Raw genomic sequence first — 23,053 nt, forward strand, 5'->3', positions numbered from 1 at the left:
GTGGGGACTTTTGGTGGTCAGAAGTGGAGACCCCAGAGAGGTACTTTTACTGCTATGGCCACTCTGAGGGTACCAAGGAGAGCGCTCATCAGCCAGAAAGGGGCAGATGGCACTCAGGAGTGGGATTTTCTTTCCCTTCTGGTTATGGATTAGATGCTGTAGGACTAGGGGCGGGAGGACCAGTGAGGCTGCAGCACTGTCCCTTCCCCAAATCTCCATGGGGGGCAGTGGTGGGGACAGACTGGTGCCCGTGGTCTGCCAAACCAGAGGAGGAGGAGCGGGGAGAGAAAGGGGCGAGTGGGGCGCAGGAGTTGAAGCATTCCCCCGCGAGCTGGACTCCGATGCCAGCTCTGCCTTGGGGCAGTTATGAGGCCCTGGGCGGTGCCTTCCTTGCTAGGAGCACCTCTGTGTCTCTGGCTGTGTTACTCAAGGACTAAATGGATGGTGTTTGTGAAATGAGCACACGTGACTGGTACGAAGTAGATGCTTAATATAATAAATGGCTGGGGCTCTAGTTCTTAGTGGCAGCTGGGCAATTCAGTGAGCTCTTAGCCAGGCCTGGTGGCACATGCCTGTAATCCCAGCAGTTCAGGAGGCTGAGGAAGGAGGATCGTGAGTTCAAAGCCAGTCTGAGCAACTCAGAGAGGTCCTAAGAAACTTAGCAAGACCCTGTCTCTAAATAAAATATAAAAAAGGGTTGGGAATATGGCTCAGTGGTTAAGTGCCCCTGGGTTCAATCCCTGGTACCAAAAAAAAAAAAAAAAACAAACAAAAAAACCAAGACAAACAAACAAACAAACAAAAAAAAAACTCTTGTCTGAGCTCTACATGTACTCCTCTTAGGGGATGCCTGGCTTTGGCTTTGTGGCCATTTTTGCAGTCACTCAGTGAATGTAATGGGGACTCTATTAGGAATTCCACCCTCAAGGTGTGGAAGAGCCACATGATGAAGTGGTGTGTAAGAAAAATAATACAAGTGTGTACAAAACACAGCAGGTGCATATGCAAAAGCAAAGGGAAAGGCCGGGAGGGCTTATAAGAGGTAGGGTTTTGAAGGAGGAATAGGAGTTTGCCAGACTGCCCAGGTGTCCCAGGGCGGGTCTTCTAGGTCAAGGGGAATGAGTTCTGCCCCTTTAGAGGACAATACAGGACACAGTGGGATGTGTCACAGAAGTGGGGTCAGTGAGACTGGAGAGGGGGTGTGGCTGCATCATGAATGGTCTACCCATATCCAAGAACATGGGGAGTCACCTTTCAGCAGTGAGGTGGCCAATGAGGTTTAGACTGTTCTCTGACAGTCACATACAGATTCGATTTGGAGCAAGGGGGCTAGGGAAACAGTAGGTGGGTTAAACACTGATTTTGATTTTGAAACGGATCTCTAGAGAACAGCACAAGCAAATCAGAAAGCGTTATTCAAATATTAGTTGTTGCTGCTGATAATACTGTCAACAAACATGGACTCAAAGGTCTTCTCTACAGCTGGAATCTGCTTTGCTTCCAAATCTGCAGATTCAGGGGCTTCCAGGAAATCCTGAGGGAGTTTCCTGCACCCAGGCTAATGTGTTCCTCAACCAAAAGGGCACAGTGGGCCCCTGGGGTGCAGAGCAGTGTCAGGGGGTGCTGTGGAGAGGTGGCTGAAGGCAGGCAGGGAAAACCACTGGCCAGGCAGGAGCCACCGGGGAGCCCTGCTGGGAGAGATGGATGCAGAACAGGCTCGGGTGCCCAGGTACAGAACCCAGAGCATTCAACATGGTTTAATCCAGCACCTCTAGGCTAAACATCTCACTGCTCTGGGCTGCTTCACGTCAACCCCAGCCTTCCTCTGACCATCCCCCTAGACATAGCCCATCAGTCCGTTCTACCCTTGAGAATTCTGTGGAACACATTGAAGCCCCTTTGCATGGCCAGCCTTCGATGCCATCCCATCCTGTAGAGTGATGGTTGCCTGGCAACCTCTACAGAGCCTGCAACCCTATATGGCTTTGGAACATAAGGGAAATTACCTTGCCTGTGCCCCTCTGTGTCCTGGTATTGGCATCAAAGCAAAATTGGTTAACATACTCTCAAGGTGAGCCTTGGCCAGGTAGAGAATTTAGGGAAAGGCACAGGGCACAATCATAATCCCAATTTAGGAGGCTGAAGCAGGAGGATTGCAAGTTCAAGGCCAGCCTTGCCAAGACCCTGTCTCAAAATTTTAAAAAAGAGGGGGTGGTGGAACTGGAGAGAGTTCAGGGGTACTGAACTCTCACGGGTTCAATATCCATTACTGCCAAAATAGAAAAAGGAATTTAGAGAAAGGCAGCTGGCCAATGAGGTGTGGGGGAGGGGGAAGGGAGGAAGCAGGGATTTACATCAAACCCTGGGTGGGCATCCCCTGGGTGGGTTCCCCATCACTGCCTGAAACAGAGGCGAGGGCTCCCCACTCCCCACACACAGGGCTCAGGCTCTTCCACTCTTAGGGCCTGCCCCCTCCTGGGAAGCACTGTCCCCCCAAGAGCCGCACAGAGCTCCCAGTGGAGAGGAGCAGCTCTTCAGAAGTGAGAAAGTATCTGCCAACTGGGTGCCATGGCTCACACCTGTAATCCCAGTGACTAGGGAGGCTAAGGCAGGAGGATCGCAGATTCAAGGCCAGACTGGGCAACTTAGAGAGACCCTGTCTCAACATACAAAATAAAAAGGACTGGGGCTGCAGCTCAGTGGTAGAGCACTCCTGGGTTCAATCCCCAATTGAGGGGGAAAAAAATCTAGGAGCATCAACACTAGACGTAGGAGAGACCTTGACCATAGCCAGGGCAAAAGAGGACCTGGGATTTGCTCAATGTCAAGATCTTTGTTCTAATCAGTGACACTGGAGGATTAGAGTCCAGGGCTCTGGCCTTCAGGCCTCTACACAACACCTGCTAAAGTCAATCTTACTTCCCTCTGTACCTCCCCAGGCCCCCACCATACTCAGAGCCTGGCAGAGTAGGTGCTCAGTGAATGAGTAAAGGAATGAATTACCCAGTTCTGAGATCATATACTCTACTGCTAATTTGGCTATTTTCCCAGTAAAAAGCACCATGAGTACAACATGGATCTGGATTAGAATGGCTGAGTCTGAATCCTAGCTCTGCTACTTATTGGCTTTGTGACTTTGGTCCAGTTACTTAACCTCTCTGTGCTTTAGTTTTCTCACCTATAAAATAAAGCTAGTACAGTGCTTGCCTTACAGGGATAAGACAGGGATTAAATGAATTCACAGTGGGTATGTGATGCTCCTAGAATGGTACCCGGAACACAAGTTCTTTTTTAAGGGTTCGTGACTATTATTTTTTCCTTTCCTCTCATTTCCAGCAGGCATTGCGCTTCTCTGCCTGAAATCTGGGGTTCTTCCTTTCTCTTAGGAGAGACTGAACCCACAGAGGCGATGGTGCCAGGTGTCTGTGGGTGGGGAGATGAGGGCCCCTGAGAGGCTGCCAGCAGGAGAGCAGGAGCCCAGAGAAGAGCAGGGGCTGAGGTCTGTGGTTCCCTGGCAGGCGCCTGCCTCGCTTCGCTTGGTGCCATCACGTGAGGCCGTGTGGTGGGCGGGCCTGGGGAGAGGCCAGCCTCGAAAGCTCCCTGCATCCTGAGCCGCAAGGAAGCTGCAGGGCCCGCCCAGGCTGGACCGAGAGGCGGGTGAGAAGCGCCCCACAGCGCCTGGGCCAGCCCCGCTGCTGTCGGTCCTGGAGTGGGCAGGACCCTCGCAGCCGCCGGCCGGGGGCGGGGCCCGGCGGTGGGTTCAGTAGCTGGAGAGAATGAAGGGACATGGCGCTGGGGCAGTGCGGGGCTCGAGCAGCAGGGCCTGTTTCTGGGAGTCCGGCTGCCAGCTGACGCCCGCCGCCTCTGTTCCACCTGGCTTGGCCCAAAGGCCCTCCCTTCCCAGGAATGCTGCTGGCAAAGGAACACCATATGGCTTTTCCAAATCAAGAAAAATACCAGCCCCCCAAATCAAACAAAGTCCACAGACCAGAAACACTCACTCCCAAAGGCCTTCGCACTTTAGCTGATGGCAACTCAATTCTTCCAGGTGCTCACACCAAAACCCCTGAGACCTCTGTGCCCCGCAGCCGGCCACCCAAAGCCCATCATTCTGTGTGCTCCAGCTTCACAGTCCATCTCCCGTCCCCTCCTGCTCCTCTGCCGCTCCATCCCGCTCCCAGCCTCCACTGGCTCCTATGTGGGTGATGTGGCTTCACCAGCATCAGGCAGCTTACCAGCAAGATTGATTCCCTGGACCTTTCACTGGCTCCCTGTTCCCCTCAAAGTCCAAGGGCAAAGTCTGTCCTTGACCTTCAAGGCCCTGGGATCTGGCTTCTGCTTCTCAGGCCTGGGAACCACCTGCCCCCTGGCTCCAGCCTCACTGGCTCCTGGCTGTCCCTCCAGCATGCCTGACATTCTCTTGAAGGCCCTTCTCTTGCTGCTCCCATGGCCCATGGCACCCCCCAGCTGCCACCGGGCTACCTCACCTGCTTCAGGCCTCTGCTCTTACATCACCTGCTCAGCAAGGCCACTTTGAGGACAGTGCCCCACCAGCCTCACGGGCTTTGGCCCGATCCTCAGCACTTATCACCTCCTGGGTGCTGTCCTCACTTGGCTCATTCTTGTTTAATTAAGTCTGTGCCCATAATGGGGGTTTTCATCTGCTCTGCTCCCTGACACTGGAAATCCTGGGTTGCAGGATGTGGGCACTGCCCAAATGGAACAGGACCTGCGGCCAACCATTGGCACAGCAGCACCCAGCGTGCAGGCGGTGCTGGGCATGTGCACCCTGAAGGACAGGAGGGGCGGGTATGGGGCTGATACCTGCTTGACGGCCAGGTTGACCAGTTCGTAGCGGTGGGAGCGCAGCAGAGGCAGACAGAAGCTGTAGCCGGCGTGCAGAGCCGCGCAGAAGAAGCTGAGCAGCCCCATCTGCTTGCGGTGCTGCAGCCAGTGGTCCAGCCAGTCGGGGAAGCGGCGGTATTTGGTGCCGCGCCTCAGCTGCAGGGCAGCTGCCAGCACGCCGGGCAGGTACACCAGGGACAGCAGCACGTAGGCCACGCAGGGTAGTGTGGTGTTGACCACAGACACGGGCAGCTTGTAGAACTTGTTCTTGCCCTCCTGTACGTAGGGGTGCAGCACGTCACGGATGAAGTTGTAGGCGTAGAAGCAGACGAAGAGCCCCAGGGCCAGGAGGGCGGGCACCTTCCAGCCCGGGAGGAGACGCAGGGGCATGGCCTCGACCTCCCGGGCTGATGCCAGGGATCCCATGTCCACCGGCATGAAGCCCATGGCGTGCACCATCTCTGAGATGGCACGCTTGGCTTCTGGCTGGTCACTGCAGATGGGCACCTGGGAGGAGGAAGGAAGAGGACAATTAGATGAGGTCACAGGCCACAGGAGGGGGACCTCAGGGACCACCTGGGCCAAACTCCTCACTGTCAGCTGAGGAAAATGAGGTGCAGAGGGGGCTTGTCCAAGTGAGCGGTCAGTCAACAGTCAGTACGAGGTGGCTGACTCCCAGGCTGGGGTCTTCTCCAGGCCCCCTGTGGTCTCCTAGCTTAGGCCCAGCATGCACAGCAAGGTCTGCCACTCAAGGAGGGAAGCTGCTAACAGCAAGTGAGTGTCCTGCCCAGTTCATGGACATCAACAGCCACAGGATAAACGCCCACTGAGGTAGCCCCTCTGGGCCCCAGGAAGAGCTGCTTTCGTGACTGCACCCTGCCCTGGGAGCCGCTCAGTGATAAGTTCCAGACGTGGTCCAGAACATGTATCTCTGGCAACAGCTCAGCAGCAGTACAGAAGTGTCTCCTCTGACAATGTCCCTTGATTCCACAGGGTCCGCAGCCCACTCATGAGGCCTTTCTCATGCCAGCCCTACCTGGCTTCTCCGCCCCTAGCACAGTTTCTTGTGAGCTCCCACTGAAGGTGCCTTGGTGTCCTCAGATCTCCAGGGACTCCTGGGGTCATTCGGGTCCCCTGGCACTAACTGAGCACTTAGCGTGTGCCAGCTTTATACACATGGTCCTCAGCCTTGCCACAAGCCTGCAGGTAGTTACTATTGTCCCCATTTTTTTTTTTTTTCAGATGAAGACACTGAAGTTCGAAAGCATTGTTTCTTGCCTTCGTGATTTTTCAGGGTGTCCTTTCAGCCTGGAAATCTCTCTCTGCTACTAGAGGTAGGTCCAGGTTGAAGGCCACTTCAGCGTCTTCTCTAGTAGCTTGCTGGCTCTGATCCCTCCTGAACCTGCACCCGACACTCGCCCACTGCAGGAGTCCTGCCACGCAGACTGCACACAGGCCTGCAGTCAGGGCTGGCACAACATCTCTGGACTCTCTCACAGAGCTGGCACCCAGGCTGGACTCCGTGGGGGACATTCTCCCACACGTGTGGAGTCTGGCCTTCTCCCCCAGGAAGTTGCAGGTGTCCTTTTAGCATGAAAATCCACCTTGTCTGGGTAAGAGCTCCTCCTGCCCAGAAATGCTGTTCCGGAGAGTCCTATTTGCTAGTCCCCGCCCAAACTGCTGTTGATTGTTCTAAGAAACTTACTCAGTTCTTAGAAGTCCTTGGAATAAACCAGATGAAGCTTGGGACATGCCTGTCTTCTCAGGGCCTGGTATGTTAAGTGTGTTACTTTTTTCTTTCTGAGTCCAATTCTACAAGCAAAGCTCTCCATCTTGACTCCTCTCCCCTAGGAAACCAGTCACCATGACAGAAAGAACATGGGTGTTTTGATTTAGATCAGGAACTCCCAAAGGCTTGTATTGAAGGCTTAGTCCCCAGCTGGTGGCACTATTGGGAGGTGGCAGAAACTCTAGGAGGAAGTAAATTTCACAGTGTATCCCTGAAGGGTACATTTTGTCCCAGGCTTTCTTTCTCTGTTTGACTGGTCACCATGAAGTGAGCAACTTTTCTCCACCCTGCCTTCCTGGCCAAGATATTCTGCCTTACCATAGGCTCAGAACAATGGAGCCAGTTGACTGCAGACTGAAACTTCTGAAACCGTCAGCCAAAATAACTCTTTCCTTCTTTAAGCTGATTTATTTCAGGTATTTTGGTATAGTGACAAAAAGCTGAGTAACACAATAGGTTTCAGACCCTAATGAATATTAATAGGGTTCAAATCTGTCACTAGCTATAAGCTTTGAAGTAAGATCATTAGCATCCTGTAAAATGGTTGTAAAATGGAATGTTGCAGTGATATAAGATTGGCTAAGGTACATAAAAAGCTTGGCATGCTGATAGTCCTTAAAGAAAATGAGCCATTTATATTTATTGTGATGATGGTTGTTATTCCCCCAGAACCTACCTGCCTGTTCCCATCCCTCGGGCCAGCCTGCAGGGTCCAGGCGGAGATGACGTTGAAGGCCTTGACCACCATGCAGGTGGGGAAGAGAGAGGCCAGGTACTCGGCGTTGGACTCACGATGCCGAAGGTGCTCCTGCTCCGTGGGATTGCTCACATCCACCAGGATCTTGCCAGCTAGCTGGTCGCTGAGACCACACAATGAGGAGTAGTGTTCCCTGAACACGGCCAGGAAGATGACCTCCGGGGAGCTCACTGCCTCCTCCCTCAAAGTCACCTGGGCAGAGGAGGGGAACAGCCCGGCTGTGCGCTTGGGGTTACGGCTTCCCACCACCACACTGAAGCCAGAGCTGACAAGGCGTGTAGCCAGGGAGCGGGCGAAGTCCCCACTGCCCAAGATGCCCACTTTGGGGGCCTCACTGGGAGCCTCTGCAAGGCTGCCGTCACTGTCCACCAGGCGGCGGCTGATCAGCGGCTTGTCCATTTCTCCTGACATTTTGGTGGCTGTAAGAGAAGCAGGAACTCCATCACTGAGTGCTCCCTGCTGCCCCTCCTGCCACCCCACTCCTTTCGTCCAATGCAGAGGGTCGCGCACTCACCCAGCAGGTGTTCACTGAGTGGCACCATGCGCTAGCACCAGGGGACGTGCTGAGCAAGACCAGCCCCCATCCCGAGGAGGGCACAGACTCAGGAAGAGGAGCGGGGAGGCCTCCACCCTTTGTCTTTCCTGCAGAATTATCTCCTCAGGAAGAAGTGGGGGGAGGGGTACCGGACAGGAGGAAACAGTGTCTATACGGCCCACGCTGTGCAGTAACATGCTTCTTTTCCAAAGGATCATGCTCTGGACAGTGTCACCAGCCAGGAGTGGCCACTCAACCCAACCTCATCATGGCTGGGTGTTGTTATCTGTGCTCACTGGCAGGGCCACCATGCTCCTGTGCAGGGTCTCCCCTTATGACTTTGGACTCACTGTTGGTCATTGGTCCTGGCACAGAGGTGGCGCTCAATGTTTGCTGAATGCATGAATGAACAATGAAACCCTCCTCTGAGGACCTGGGGAGACATGGGCATGGATGGGACCCTGAGATAGGGTGGGTGCCCTTAGGTGGCAAAACGATATTTTAATTGTCACCAACTTCTAATTGAAATTGGCTATTTCCTTCACATATGAAGCAACAAATCACAGAGTATTGGCAGGACCTGTGTGTCACCAGTACTGATCAATGTCAAATCACCAATTCAACTGTCAAATAGTTCTTTGAGTACTAAACTTACCTTTATTTAAATTATGGTAGAGTGGGGGATTCAATCTGCAGTACCCCCCAACACACACACAAATTATGGTAGACATTAGACCTGCTACTGGATCTTGTTCCTTATGTGCTAATAAAGGATGCATGTTACTGAAACCCATCTTTTTTGTGGTACCGGGGACTGAACCCATATACGCTACATCCCTAGCACTTTCTTTTTGGAGTCAGGGTCTCACTAAGTTGCTTAGGCTGGCCTTGAACTTGTAACCCTCCTGCCTCACCCTCTGGAGTTGCTGGTATTACAGACAGGTGTCCTAGTTTAAACTGGAGAAACTGAGGCTCAAGGGGTTGAGGACCTTGTTCCAGGAGGCACAGACTGTAAGCAAAGGAAGAACAGGATGCAGGTGCTTCTGCCTCGGTGGCCTGAGCTTCATCTGGTCTGCTCCCCAGAGGACAGCGCGCTGTGCAGACGCCCTGCAGAGGTGGGAGCAGGCGCACACAGGCCCAGAGGAGAGGTGCCGATGGACAGAAAGGCAGTGACTGTCCATTCTGAGTGTTGTGGGACACAGTTCCCATCCTGCCTCTGCTCCCTTAACCTTTCACTTTAAAGTGGTTTTAAAACATTGCCCTTCTCTCTTACAGGACAGCAGGGGCTGACCAAGCTAAGCCCCAGTATGTGGCTTTGTAGGGACCATGCCTGCTTCCTGACTCCAGATGGCGGGGCCATGCCCACACAGGACACAAGGGTACCAGACACACCCCACACCCTGTCTCACTAGACTCGACCTCCCTGTAAAATGGGAAAGGGAATTTTCTGCCTGGTTCCGGGATGCTCCCCAGTGAGGGAGATGAGCTACTCTCTGTAAGTGCCAGTGGGCCTCCTGACCCCCCATCTTACAGACTTGGAGTGGCACACCATGGCAGGAAGGGCTCTGCTCAGCATGCTACAGGAGCCAGACAGCCTGGGTTCTGACTGACTGGCACCTACTGAGTGACCTGGAGGGGGGGGGGGCTGTCGGTGACTCAGTTTCCCCAGCTGTAAAAGGGACACAATCCTGTTCCCTTCTCTATGGAGGTTGTAGGAATAAAGAGCTCAGAACAGTGCTGGGCATGTATTAAGCACACAGTAAAGGTCGAGTGATTATTAAGCACATACTGGTTGCCAGAGGATGCCAAGCTGGGCACCAGCAGCAGGCCAGAGGGCGTGGAGGAGGGTGGAGACCTCACCTGAAGCCCAGCAGCCCCGGGAAGAGGATGAGAGCGGTATGGGAGGGGAGCCAGGGTAGGGGCTCCACAAGCCAGTATCAGGGCCCCTCTCAGGGATTCCAGTGTCCCTGTGGTTGGGAGGTTTAAGGCTTCCCCTGTGGTCAGTGAAGGTGGGGATGGGCAGCTCCACCCTGATGGGGAGGGAGAGAAGCCACATGGAGGCTTCCAAGCTGGCGCTTCCACATTTGCTAGCATGTGGATCCCAAGTAGACTCCCTCCTGGACAGAAGCCTGTCATCACTCTGCTCTCTTCCTCCCATCTCCTAAGTAACCGTGTGGAATGCTCAGAGAAGTATAAAGATGGCAAGCCACTGTTGGCACTCGTGGCTGGTTAAGTTTCATCTGTGCATGTGTCGGGGGTGGGGTTTGGATAAGACTCATTCATCAAGGACTGGACACGGGAGCTGGGCAGCTCAGGAGGGGTGCAGGCCTGGCTGTGACTCTTGTCCCGAGGGCTGACACACCTCTCAAGAAGAAGCTAGGGAAGGCAACACACGTATGCACCATCTGATGGTGCTTGAAGAAGCCCGACTGGCTTACCACCTCAACACAAATGGAGCCAATCCAAAGTTAGGGAAGGCTGTCAGACTCAGATGGTGAGTCTCACCTGTGCTGTAACCCCAGGCTCAGCATGGCGGGTGCGATGGGATTATGTGGGATGGCCCTCAAGGTCACTGCTCCAAATCTCAGCAAATTTGGTATCTCCTTCCTTTTAGGGAGTTGAAGGGCAGCCATAGCAGAGGAAGTCAGTGGTGGAGGCCAGGAACCTGGGTTTGGCCTCATCTCTGCTCCCAACTGGTGCTGGGACACTGGAGTATCACCAAGCTTCTCTAGGTGGCTCCTCTGACACAAGCCACTGAACCAGATCAGCTCCAAGTCCCTCCCAGTCCTGGCAGTCTAGCAATGCTGGCAGGTTCAGGTGGGCGTGGACCTGGAATTCCAGCTACTCTAGAGGCTGAGGTAGGAGGATTGCAGGTTTGAGACCAGGTTCGAGGGTTAGCAAAACCCTCCACAACTTACAGAGACTCTCTCAAAATGCAAAAGGAAAAAGGGCTGGGGATGTAGCTCGGAGGTAAAAGCGCCCCGGGTTCAACCCCCAGTACCAACCCCAACCCACGTCCTCTACTTACGGGCCTGCTTTCAGTTGCAGGATGAATGGAAACTAAACATAATGCACCTCTAAAGCACTTCTTGCCACCAACATCAGTACTTGGGACAGGAAAACGCCAGGTTGACATGCCACCCTGTGAGAACTCCCTGCCCCATGGGCGGCTCCTTCCTCTACAGTCCTGAGGCAAAGACAGAGCCACTTGAGTGTGGGAAGCTGCTGGGTAGGTGGCGAGGGGGTCTGGGCCAGGCTGCAAGGGGTCAAGTCATGGTCACAAGATCACTAGCTAGCTGGACACCTTTGGGCAAGTTATGCAGCCTCTCTGTGCCTTAGTTCCCTCAACTTTAAAGGGGGGACATTGGTTTACTTCCTTAAGGGTTGTGTGGGGACAAATGAGCTCGTGTGCAGGAGCAGAGCTCTTTGTGCGAGTGTGTGTGCGCTAACCTTTAAGTTACTCATGGGCAGGGGCCACATCCCATTCTGCCCTCCTGGTGCCCAGCATAAATGCTGCAGGTCTGAAGGCCAGTGGGGGTGGGGGCAGGAGAGGTGACACAAGTCCTGGAGGTCCCAGAGGCCTAGTGGAGATGCCCACCACCTCTTGCTTGTGCCTGTGGCCTGAAGGTGTGGGTGGACACACTGGCCCAGGGCCCAGGCTCCCTGAGGGTCTATTTATAGGTCCAGTGAGAGAGCAGAGAGGCGATCAGATTGCAGCTGTGGGCGGAGGCCCAGACCTGACCTGTGGAAAGGGCGAAGAGGTTCAGATGTCCTGGTCTCCCCCTGGTCTCTGCCTGGGCTTGCCCGTCCCCACCCACTTCCTAGCAGGGCCAAACCTGAGCTGTGCTTGTGGCTGGGAGCCTCGCCTGGCCTAGAGGCTGCCAGTTAGCTTCCCATGCTCTTGTGTGGGCTGGTGACAGTGAGAGGTTGTAATGCCAGCACACAGGGCCCTTCAGACACTTGAGGGAGCAGAAATCCTTCCAAAATGCATTAGGCACTTTAAGAGAAGGCAGCCAAGCCCTCACCCAGAACCCAGAGACCACTCCAAGCTGTTTGGGCTTCCCCCCGTTTTTGTTTTTGTTTTTTGGTGCCAGGGATTGAACACAGGGATGCTTAACCACTGAGCCTAGTCCCCAGCACTTTTTATATTTTATTTTGAGACATGGTCTCATTAAGCTGCATAGGGCCTCATTAAGGTTGCTGAGGCTGCCTTTGAACTTGCAATCCTGCCTCAGCCTCCTGAGCCACTGGGGTTACAGTGTGCCACTGCACCTGGCTGATCTTTTTGTTTTTCCTTTCTTGGTGCTGGGGATGGACCCAGGGCTTTGTGCATGCTAAGCCTGTGCTCTACCACTGAACCACGCCCCTCATCCCTAATGGTTTTGGAAAACATTTTTGTAGGTTTTCCACCTCCTCCCTCACTGTCAGGACTTTGCCAAAGCTGCCTGCCTGCCCCTGCAACCCCCACTCAACCTCAGGTCCTCCACCTTGTTGCAGACAAGAAATTCCCAGAGCAGACCATCAAAGACCACCTGAAGATGAGCCAGGTGCAGGGATATACACCTGCAATCCCAGCAACTTGGGAGGTTGAGACAAGAGGATCACAAATTGGAGGCCAGCCTCAGCCTTGGCAACTTAGTGAAACCCTGTCTCCAAATAAAAAATAAAATGGGCTGGGAAAGTGCTCATGGGCTCAATCCCCAGTGCCAAAAAAAAAAAGGTGAAGAGCTAGGCACTGGGGGGTATGCACCTGTAATTCCAGCTACTTGGGAGACTGAGGCAGGAGGCTCTCAAATTTAAGGCCAGCCTAGGCACCTTAATGAGACACTGTCTCAAAATAGGAAGTAATTTTTAAAAAGGGCTAGGGATGTAGCTCAGTCATAGAGTGCTCTCCTGGGTTTAATCTCTAGCACCACCACCAAAAAAACAAAAGGTTCACCAATGTTCATAGTAGCATTATTTGTAATGCCCAGAAAGTATAAATCACCCAAATATACATCAACTAATGAATGGTTAAACAAAATGGTCTATCCAGATAATGGAATGATGTTTAACCATAAAAGGGAACTAAGTCTTAATACCTGCTCCAACATGCATGAACCTTGAAAATACTGTGCTCAGTGAAAGAAGCCAGTGGCAAAGGGCCGCATATGAAAGGATTATACTTATATGAAAAGTCTGGAATAGGCAAATCCATACAGAAGGAAAGTAGATTAGTGGTTGCTAAGGAATGTAAGTTTCAGAGAAAATGAGGAGCAAATGCCCACCGGGCTAGGGTTTATTTTTGCACTGATGAAAATAATATCAAATTGGTAGTGGTGATGGTTGCACAGCTCTGAATAGACTAGTAACCATTAACTTGCAGACTTTATAAATGGGTGGATTGCATGTGAGGTATAACTCAATAAAGTTGTTTAAAAAAAAAAAAAAGAAAAATTGCTATTGAAAAAGCTTTTATATGCTTGCCAGCATGTGTGAGACCCTGGGTTCAGTTCCCAGCACCACAAAGAAAAAAAATATGTATACACACACACACACACACATGAGAAAAATTGAGATGTCACAGACTGTTATTAGCATGTGATACACTAAGAGTAAGCAGGACTGGGAGCCGTTAGGGACACTCTGTGAGCTCACTGCACGGATTGGGTAGCATCAACACTGGTGGCTCTGCAGCCTGCTAAAGCTGATCTCCAGCTGTTTTCTGCAGTGAGGTTTCTACGCCCTGTGCCTCTACAAGTGAGGCTCATGTGATGGAGCTCATAGGCTGTTGCTGCAGGGGAAAGGATGGAACCTTGGGTACCTCTTGGCCTTGGTGGGTGCTGTGGCTTTTGCTCATGGCTCCCTTTCTGTGCTCCGCCCACACAAGCAGACAGCCTTTCCAGGGCCATGTGCATTGGAGATGTGCTGAGGGCTGAGATCCACCCACCTGTTCCCAGGATGGTCAGTGAACTGGACAGATGTGTCCCGGTGGGAGGGAGGTGGGAGGCATCATCTTCTATTCACCCAAATGTCTAGTGGGTTATGTAAGGGCATGCAGCTGGAAACAAGCCCACAGATGCAGATCTGCTTGCTGGGGCTACAGGTCTGGTTACTTCCCCCACTATGGTTTGAATATGGTTTGCCCCGCTCTGAAACTCATGTTGAAATTTCATCCCCATTATGAGACATTAAAAGGTGGGACCAGGTGGGAACCTTGAGAGGTGATTGGGGCTCTGCCCTCATGAATGGGTTAATCCACTCATGCAATTACTGGATGTACGGGTTAACAGATCATCTCCAGAGGGTTTATTATAAAAGTCACTCACCATGTGATACCCTGCACCCCTCAGGACACTGCCAGCAATAAACTCATCATGAGATACAGCTCCTAGACATTAGATCGGAATTGTGAGCCAGAATAAACCTCTTTTCTCTATAAAGTACCCAGCCTTAGGAATTTTATTATAGCAACAGAAAATGAATTAAGACATCTCCTTTTCTCCTCAAATTTTTATCTTCCCTAATTAGGCAGAGGATCAGACCAGGCCCTGGGACTCTCCAAATCACATCCCCAAGTCACAATCAGTCCTTGGGAGCTTGCCCAGTCAGGTCAGTTTGATGTTCCCAATGTAGCCATCAGAACATGGGCTCAGGAAAGCATTTGGACATTCTGGATTATTTAAGATCCATCACCTTAGTAAACTGCAAGCAAGGGCACAGCATGGAGGCAGCTGGATTCATATCCCATCCTGATCACTTACTAGCCAGGTAGCCTGAGCCCCATCTCCTCATGTACACAATTGGTGACGGCACTTACTTCATTCAGTTGTACTGAGAGTTCTGGGAGGTAAGTGCTATACTCTGGGACTGTTAAATTCACTCAATTTTCATTTTATTCCTCTCTCTCTCTCTCTAGGATTTTTTAAAAACCTTTTTGTCTGTATAAAGCAGAAATAGATGCGCCCAAATCAATATATACTGTTCTCTGCAAATTGGAAAAATGTATTTGCAAACTTTCTAACATGTGCTCTGAGATAATGCCCTAGAGGTGCACACTCATTTCCCCATGACAGCGGGAGGAGAGGAGACGCAGATGTCTGGGATTTGGGGAAGAAGAGGGGGACGATGGAGCCAAGGGAGAGGGGCACAGCAGGGAGAAGGTAGCCTAAGGGGCAGATACCAGGGTGGTTTGGCAGTGAGGCAATGGGCTCCCTGCCAGGGACAGTCCTCATGCCATGGGGTCCCCAGGCCACCCCTCCTCAACAGCATATCCAGCTCTTGAATCAAGCCCGTACCAGCTGTCCCTCTGCCTCACTGCCCTCAGGAGCAACCACTGTCCCCTGTCTCTTCCTAGGACTCCGCGCTCCTCAAAGACAGAAAAATGGCAAAACTCCCTTGTGTGACCCTAGCACTCAGAGCCGTGGCTGACACATGTTAGGTCAAACTGAGGTGCATGAGCATCACCTGCGGCTTGAAACCTACTGCTGGGCTCCTTCCCTGGAGCTCCTGATGTTGCTGGTCCAGGGACCACACTGAAAACTACTGCAGTAGGTACTCAAAACATGGAAGGGACAGATGATGTACTGAAACCACTTGCATGCAAGAGCCATTGGAGATTGGCTCCTGGGTCTTTACAGTCAAGCACAGCTCCCAGCCCACCCCCTCCATAAACCCTCCCTGACCATGCAGTCCCCTGGTATCTCCCTAGACTCCTCCTGGTCTTGAGGGTCAGGTGCATGTGCCCTATTCCTCCCAACCAGAGGATGTTTCCAGAGGACTGAGTGTCCTGGCAGCCTGCCATCAGGACTGTTTCACTGCCTTGATGCAACAGACCAGCTGGAAGAATCACTCGTTGGAATGCTCCATTACTACCTGTAGGAGCAGGAGGGCAGCCCGTCTGGGTGGGAAGGGGAAGTGGCTGGCCCAGGGGTCAGCACCAAGGCCAGGAGCTTTAGGCAGCAGAGGGTGCTCAAGGCCATGGGTCCCTTTGCTACATACCCCCAAGGGTGTCTTTCACTTTGGAATTCGTGCCGGGGGTACCTATGAAGCGGTGCAGAACACAGCTGTGCAGTTTTAGGCTATGGTCAGACCTGCCAAGGCTTCTCAAGAAATGCCCTGATTCACGATTGCCGGAGGACCTCCTATATACCCAGCAGTGAGCAAGGCACTGGGGCCATGCAGGTGGCGAGATGACAGCCTGCCTTCTTAAGTTCTGCTACAAGGTGCAAGTGCTCCAACAGGGTATGGCAGGCACTGGCGGAGCCAGGAACCAGCATGTGGGGGCAGCCAGCTCCCAGAGGGCCAGTTAATCCAGCCAGGCTGGAGACCATCAGCAGTGGTGGCTGAATTTGCAGCCTCAGCGTCTGGGGTTGGGTTGTTTCTTGCTTTCCAGGGAGACTTGGAGCTCCAAAGTCTGAGGCCAGTGGGTCTTGTGGGCTGTGGCTGTCCCTCCCCTCCCCTCACCATGGTGCAGGATTTGCAGAATCAGGAATGAGCCCCGGCCCTGCTTCTGAGCAGGGTAGGTGTGGGAACAAAGAAAGGGCAGAGGTGGCCAAGACACACACAGGCAGCTCCAGGGCGTCTGCCAAGGAGCTCAGCCTGCCTTCTGGTGCTTGTGGGGTGCATGGCTCTCCCTGGGTTGCCTAGTCATGAGGTGCCTTTTCCAGCAAGCCTCTGGGGGCCCCTCCCCTGACCCTTGGCAGCCTCTTCCTCTTGACTCATGGGAACACTGAACTTGGCTTTCACTCTCCAGCTGCCCTGCGTGGGGACATCAGGCAGCCACTTCCCAATCCCTGTCAAAGTCCAGCTCTGACTTTTCCAAGGGTCCCAGAGAGTTCAAAAGGTTAGCCCAGGAGCAGTCCCTGACTTCCCCCTGGGCCAAAACAGAGGGGACCACCAAATTTGAGACTTACTCTGCTCTTCTGTCCCTTTACCATTGACTACGCTCCCTGGTTCACTTGTCTGTCACCACACCAGATGGAGGCCACTTTCTCATTTCTGTGCCTCGTGCACCTAGTCTGTGACTTGATACCCAGTGGGTGCTCAATTAATGTCTGTGGTTTGAGTGATTTAACTTCTGGATTCTATGCCTAAGGAGAGGGTGTGCTTATGGGTCTTCTCTTAGAACTTGCTGGGGCCTCCTGGCACCAATAAAGTGACACCGGTTGCTTCTAATTCTACTGCAGCCTGGAGCTATTGCTAGTCCTGCCCAAGCATTTCACTATTGGATAATTAAATATTATAAAAATTATTTAAATACTGTCAATAAGCATAAAAACCTAAGTAGACTCCTGCAGCTCCGGTCAAAGTGAAAAATCAAACACCAGATCTGAGGAGCACTGAGGTGCAGCCGTTTATAGGAGGGAGGCTTTAGAGATGCGGGGTCAAGGGCTCTAGGGCCCCAGGACTTCTTGGGCCATGGTATATCAACTGTTCAGAGGAATCGGCCCAGCCTCCTCAGGCTGGGGTGTTGACTCAGCTGCAGCGCATGGCAGATGTGACATCTCCTTGGCCCTTCCCAGCAGGACCTACCTGGTCTACAGCCTTATGTACTCCTAGACCCCTTGCTTTTTCTCTGACTTACTCTTTTTTCCTGGAAATTCCCTTCCCTCCAACTAATGAAGCTCAAGTTCCAATAGGAAGGCCTCGTTCCTCTTTAAGACAGAATTGATCTCCCCTCTCCCCTGCTTAGATTTCTGTACACAAGTGACAGGATAAAGCCAGGTACCTTCCTTTAGAGGTCCAAGAAGGTAATGGGGGGCCCTATCCCCATAAACCCTCCCACATGCCAATGTTAATATTAAACCTAATGCCTTTTGATATGAATAATTCACTTTTCTCAGTCAGGTAAAATGAATAATAGCTTCTAGAAAGTTTTTCTCATTTTATCGACCTGAAACATACCCATGCTTCTTGACTTAATGATGGGGTTACATCCAATAAGCCCATTGTAAGTTGAAAATATCAAAAATTGAAAACATTGTAACTTGCTTATTGCTAGCTGGGAAACGATCCAAATCCAAAACATGAAGTACAGTTTCTACTGACTGAATGTGCATTGCTTTCACCCCACTATAAAGCCAAGAAATCCTAAATCAAACCATTCACTGTAGGTTAGGGACCATCTACACAATCTGAGTAAAAATTAGGGTCCTTGCTATGCAAATAAAAGCCAGTCTTAGGGAAGGCCTCTAGTCACCCGCTACTGACACATGACTGCCCTTATGTGGCAACTCAGGGTTTCCCCTGGGGCACAGACTGGCAATGGGCAGGCGCATCCCAGCTCCCAGTAAGTGCCTGGCACAAGAACATCACAATGACCAGGAGTCAAAAGACAGAAGTAGCATGGGGCGAGGCCAGACTCAGCCATGGAGAGCTCATGCCGGAGGCTGTGTGCTTGTGGGGTGTGACCTGTGGAAGCCTATCATTACTTCCACATTGCAGATCTCAAAACAGAGGCTCAAACAGGTTAAGGGACTTCCTCCAGGTCCTGGTTGCCCATGCCTGACCCAATCCATTGCAACCCTTTGCCCATCTATTCCCAGGTTCAGACTGCCTCTGTGGTGGTGAGGGCAGCGGCTTCTTATGTGGCGTTCACCTGGTCAGCTTGTGGCTTAGGCCTGCTCCCTTCCCTGTCCTGCTCCCTTCTCCTCACTGAGCTCCTCGGCTGTCTGTTCTCAGTTTGAACTTGCAAATCTGGAGTCGCCCTCTGTCCCAGGCCCTGGACAAGGCAGCACAGCCCCAGGTCTTATCCTTCCTGGGCCCTCTCAGGCTTAGGAGTCCAGTGCCCTGGGTTCCTCTCCTCACCTGACTCCCAACCTCCCACAGCTAACAGGAGGAGAGAGGGGACAGAGGATGCCAGTCTCAAAATCATTGGGGTTTAAAAGCCTGGGCGAATCGCCACATTCACTTAATGGGTGCATTTCTATTTTCTCTGTGGGCATTTTCCCCTTTCTGAGGGCTCTTACAAACATTTCACTGTTACATTTCTTGTAATACTGCTGGAATCGTTATTTAGACATCATAAAAAAAATCATTATATTTTTAAAAAGGAAGGGGGAGGATATGTTCCTACCAGAGAGGAGACAGAAAGCTCAGGCGGGCACATAGGCCAGTCACACGTACACATACGTGCGAGTTCAGTCTGAGAGAAAACAGAATTTTAGCCCCACACCACTTTGCAAACTAAAAGTGATGAATAATTGATAGGGCTTTTTACAAACATCGAGATTTTCAAATCATTCTAGAAAAATCCGGTTCAATTACTTGCAGCAGCAATTCCGTGATAAACCAACACACAAATGGATACCAAGAAGTAAAATTTATAATTCCCAATGGGCTTGTATTCTACAGAAATGCATCGTAAACATTAACATTTTTTTTAAAAAAAAACAACACACCGGAACCCACAGAGCTGTTGCTCTCGCTACCTGCAGGTCCCACGTGTGATAAATATTTGAACCCTTTACTTTGAAAATGCTCCTGACAATCACTAGACTCCCATCCCTCAACAGATGTGCACATGAGATGACTCCCCACTTTATTTTGGGAACCTATTAGTCTGCGCTCTTTGCTGCCAGTACCAAGAGGGCAGTTCCAGTCCTTTAAGCGACATCAAATTATTTGGACTCCCTGGAGATGTGAGGGGCACAATCCAGCAGCCCAGGGGCTGACAGTCTGGGAGGGAGCCTGCTACTCCCCACGCCACCTCCCACCAGGATCTGTACCCTAACAGGACTTACCAACGACAGGCAGGTGTGACATCTGGATGAGAGGGTCTGAAGCTCTGGAGCTCCTGGCAGCCCCACAGCAAGCTGGGCCACCCCTTCTCTTATGGGTCTCCAACCTGTGGCCGGGGGTGTGGAAAGCGGGGCTGCCTCCACGTCAGCCTGCACTCCAGCTGCTGGCCACAGGGAAGGGACCGGGAGTGGTGACTGCTGCTCGGTTAGAGAGTGCACTGAGAGAGAGCAGTTCTGGCCTGAGACTTCCTGTTTGGGCAGGAAACCTCGCTGGGGATAATTAGTGGCTCAGACTCCCGGTTTCTTTGCTACAGGAACTGAGGCGGGACAGTCAGCAGAACCCAAGATGCATAAAATGAGTAAATGTCATCCAGCACAAGGCAGACTACCTCGCAGAAAGAGAGGGAGAGAGAGAAGTGTTGAGATTCTTGAAGATACGAAGCCAAACATAATGGCTGCAGAACGTGGCAATTTATCAATTTCTGCAGGGGTAATTCATTGCAATCACCATGACTGTCACTGGCTTAGTGATAATTCTCTCAGCATTTTGTGTTGACAAAGGTTTCACTGTCATCTTTACTTGCCAGACAGAGCCCACGGTGAGAAAAAAAGACAGACGGACAGACAGTCCTGTCTGTGGAAAAGCATATTTGATTGTTTTCAATTTATTTGAAAACTAACAATCTTGGAATATGGAATCTGAGTAACCCCGGGCATCTGATAACCAGAACACATCCCAGCAGGGTTCAGGCAGGATTACTCTATAATGACAACCAACCAGAACCAGGCTGCCCCATTCTGACCACTATGGCCTCTTGTGTCTTGTCTCCCGTACAAGAGTGAAAACTTCTGGGGACAGGGGAAAATTCTGGAATCTCCCTAGAGTCCAGCAGTACCCTCCTTCCAGTCCACTGCCTCCTCCCACTCAGCCCATTTTTCCACTGGAAGTTTTAAGATCTTCCTGGCCTGTCCCAATCCCCCTTCCTTGATGATCCATTTGGAGCTCTCGGACACTTAAGGTGCCTGCCAGCCCCGGAGAGCCTCCCAACAACTTCTCTTGCTCTAAATTCAGAGGTAGCTGTGTTAGTTGGTGGTTACTAGACAGACCCGAGTTCAGCCACCTGTTAGTGTGACATTGGGCAGGTGGCTCTCTGTTCTGATGATTAAGTAAAACAAAACATGAACCACCCCCAGCCCACATTTTACATAGACCTGTTCTTGCTTACATGTCCCTGCTGTGAGGGGACCACTTACCACCACCTGTGGCTCTGAACTCCTCCCCCTCTGTGGCTGTGGATGCACTACAATCACCCCGCAGTGTCAGCTGAGGGTAGGGACCTGCACATCCCTCACCCCTGCAGGTCTACACAGCCCCTCCCTCATGTTCTGCTCTCGGTGAGGTTGCCAGATGTCTGTGGGGCTGATGGCGCTCAGGCATGGTTTTCAAACATTAGCGAACCCTGGAATCCACCAGAATTGCCCAGAGAGCCAAAGAAGCAGGTGTGCAGGCAGCCCCAAGCCCAGAGACCCTGATGCAGTAGACCAGAGTGGGGTTCAGGACTCTGTTCCTATCTAAGCTGCCGGGTGCTCTCCATATTCCCTTGGAGAAGACACCCTGTGCAGAAACCACGCTTCTCTAGAAAACAAAGCCATCAGATTGAGTGGAAAGGAACTTGCAAGCACCCCACAGTCCCTCAGAGCTGCAGGTCAGCTCTGACACCTCTCCCGGGGTTTTGAGACCTGCTGCACCCTAAGCTCCCCAATCTTGAAAACCCTCTCCCATTGGTATTCCACACATCCATGCCACAATGTTCAACAGGAGTTGCAGCAAGGACCATGACGAACAAAGCAGCCACACTGGAACCCTCCCAAAAGCCGAGTGTTGTGGTCTCCGCCTTCCAGCTCTCTGATCTGGATGAGATGCCATTCCTGGATGGCAGCCTGCCTGCTGGCGCCCTGTTCCCTGCATCACAGTTCTTGACTTCTTGCTTCTTTCCTTTCCAGTTCTGGGTACCACCACCCTCCCCACGGGCCTGACATCCATCCCACAATTGTCTACAGTCCACAGGAGAGGTCCCTCCACCCCAGACCCCAGCACACCACCTTAGGAACCCCTACTGTCTACAGCCCAATCTACCATGAAAAAGATCAGCAGCCCCCTCACCAATCTTACATTCCATTACATTTATACCACTATCTATGTTACAATCTTGGGGTTTTAACTTTTTTCCCCCCAGTTTAATTTCCTAATTTTACAGCTCAAAAAGACTGACAAACCAGCTGTTTGAACATTCAGGGTGTAATTCAGTGATAGAGCACTTGCCTAGCATGCTCAAATGCCCTGAGTTCCATCCCCAGCACATTGAGAAATTATTTAAAAATGCAGCCAGGCATGGTAGTGCATGCCTGTAATCCCAGGAATTTGGGAGGCAGAGGAAGGATTGTAGGTTCAAGGCCAGTCTTAGCAACTTAGTGAGACTGTCTCAAAATAAAAAATAAAAGGGGTTGTGGATGTAACTCAGTGGCAAAGCGCCCCTGAGTTCAAATCTTGGTACCCAAGATGAAAATGCTCTGCTTGGTTAGAATCCAACTACCTGTCATTAAGTGGAAGAAGGAGGTAGGAATAATTTACCACCTGACTGCAGAACAAGCAGTGCTCACCTGTTGCAGGTGACGATGTGATGTATGGGGGCAGACTGACTGGGAAGGGTTTACTATGGAGGAATTCTCCAGTGACAGGGGTTTTTATGTACTGAGGCAACAAACCATGGTCATTTCAGAGCAATGTTCTTGAAGAGGAGGGAGACAGTCTGTCCTGGGTTGAAGAAACCACGCAGGAGTTTATGATTCACGAGCAGTAGCCCATCAACCCTGGCGCAGCACAGCAGTCAATACCTCCAACTTGGGGGTGGGGGAGGTATTGTCTCTGATTTGAATCCTTTTTCACAATAGCTGTGGGTCCTAGGCCTCTCTGAGGTTGTTTCCTACTTGTATTCAGAAATATGTGGATGGTAGGGGCCTCCAGGGGTGACAAATGATGACTGTGACATTCATCCTGCCAGAAGTGGGGCTCAGTCAGTCTCTAGAGTATCTGGCACAGAGTGAGTGCTCAGTAAGTGTTTGTTGAATGAATAATGATGAAGCAGAATTTGGACAGGCATATAGTTAGTGGTCAGGAATCTCAGGTTTGGGGTTGAAAGAAGAGACTGGAATCTCATCTGTCCTTAAGAAAGTTATGTGGTTGGGAGAACAACACTATCCATCTCTTAAGAGTTTGGAGGTACAAATGTGCTCATGCCCGTTCTCTGCTTGGTCCAGGGCTTGGCACACAGGAGTGGCAGGGGTGAGGACTGTCATTTCAGGTGTGGTAACTGACAGGCTGTAGTGCACAGCGACCTGGGAGCCAT

The 23,053-nt window shown here is 51.7% G+C and overlaps 1 protein-coding gene across 4 annotated transcripts in view; it reads right to left on the reverse strand.

Annotated features, from left to right (window-relative positions):
* Positions 1–23,053, reverse strand: part of STEAP3 (STEAP3 metalloreductase) — a 41,278-nt gene that overhangs the window by 10,301 nt on the left and 7,924 nt on the right. For 2 of the 4 annotated variants that reach the window (XM_079132956.1, XM_079132958.1), the window contains exons 2-3: positions 7,311–7,810; positions 4,825–5,352 (exon numbers count right to left, since the gene is read on the reverse strand). In XM_079132956.1, coding sequence (XP_078989082.1) covers positions 4,825–5,352; positions 7,311–7,810 — 1,028 coding nt within the window. Of the gene's footprint in view, positions 1–4,824; positions 5,353–7,310; positions 7,811–7,901; positions 7,922–19,649; positions 21,333–23,053 lie in introns of those variants that run through there. The other 2 variants (XM_079132957.1, XM_079132959.1) reach the window with 2 other exon arrangements.

Source organism: Sciurus vulgaris, assembly GCF_902686455.1.
Source record: "Sciurus vulgaris genome assembly, chromosome: 3".
Taxonomy (NCBI): domain Eukaryota; kingdom Metazoa; phylum Chordata; class Mammalia; order Rodentia; family Sciuridae; genus Sciurus; species Sciurus vulgaris.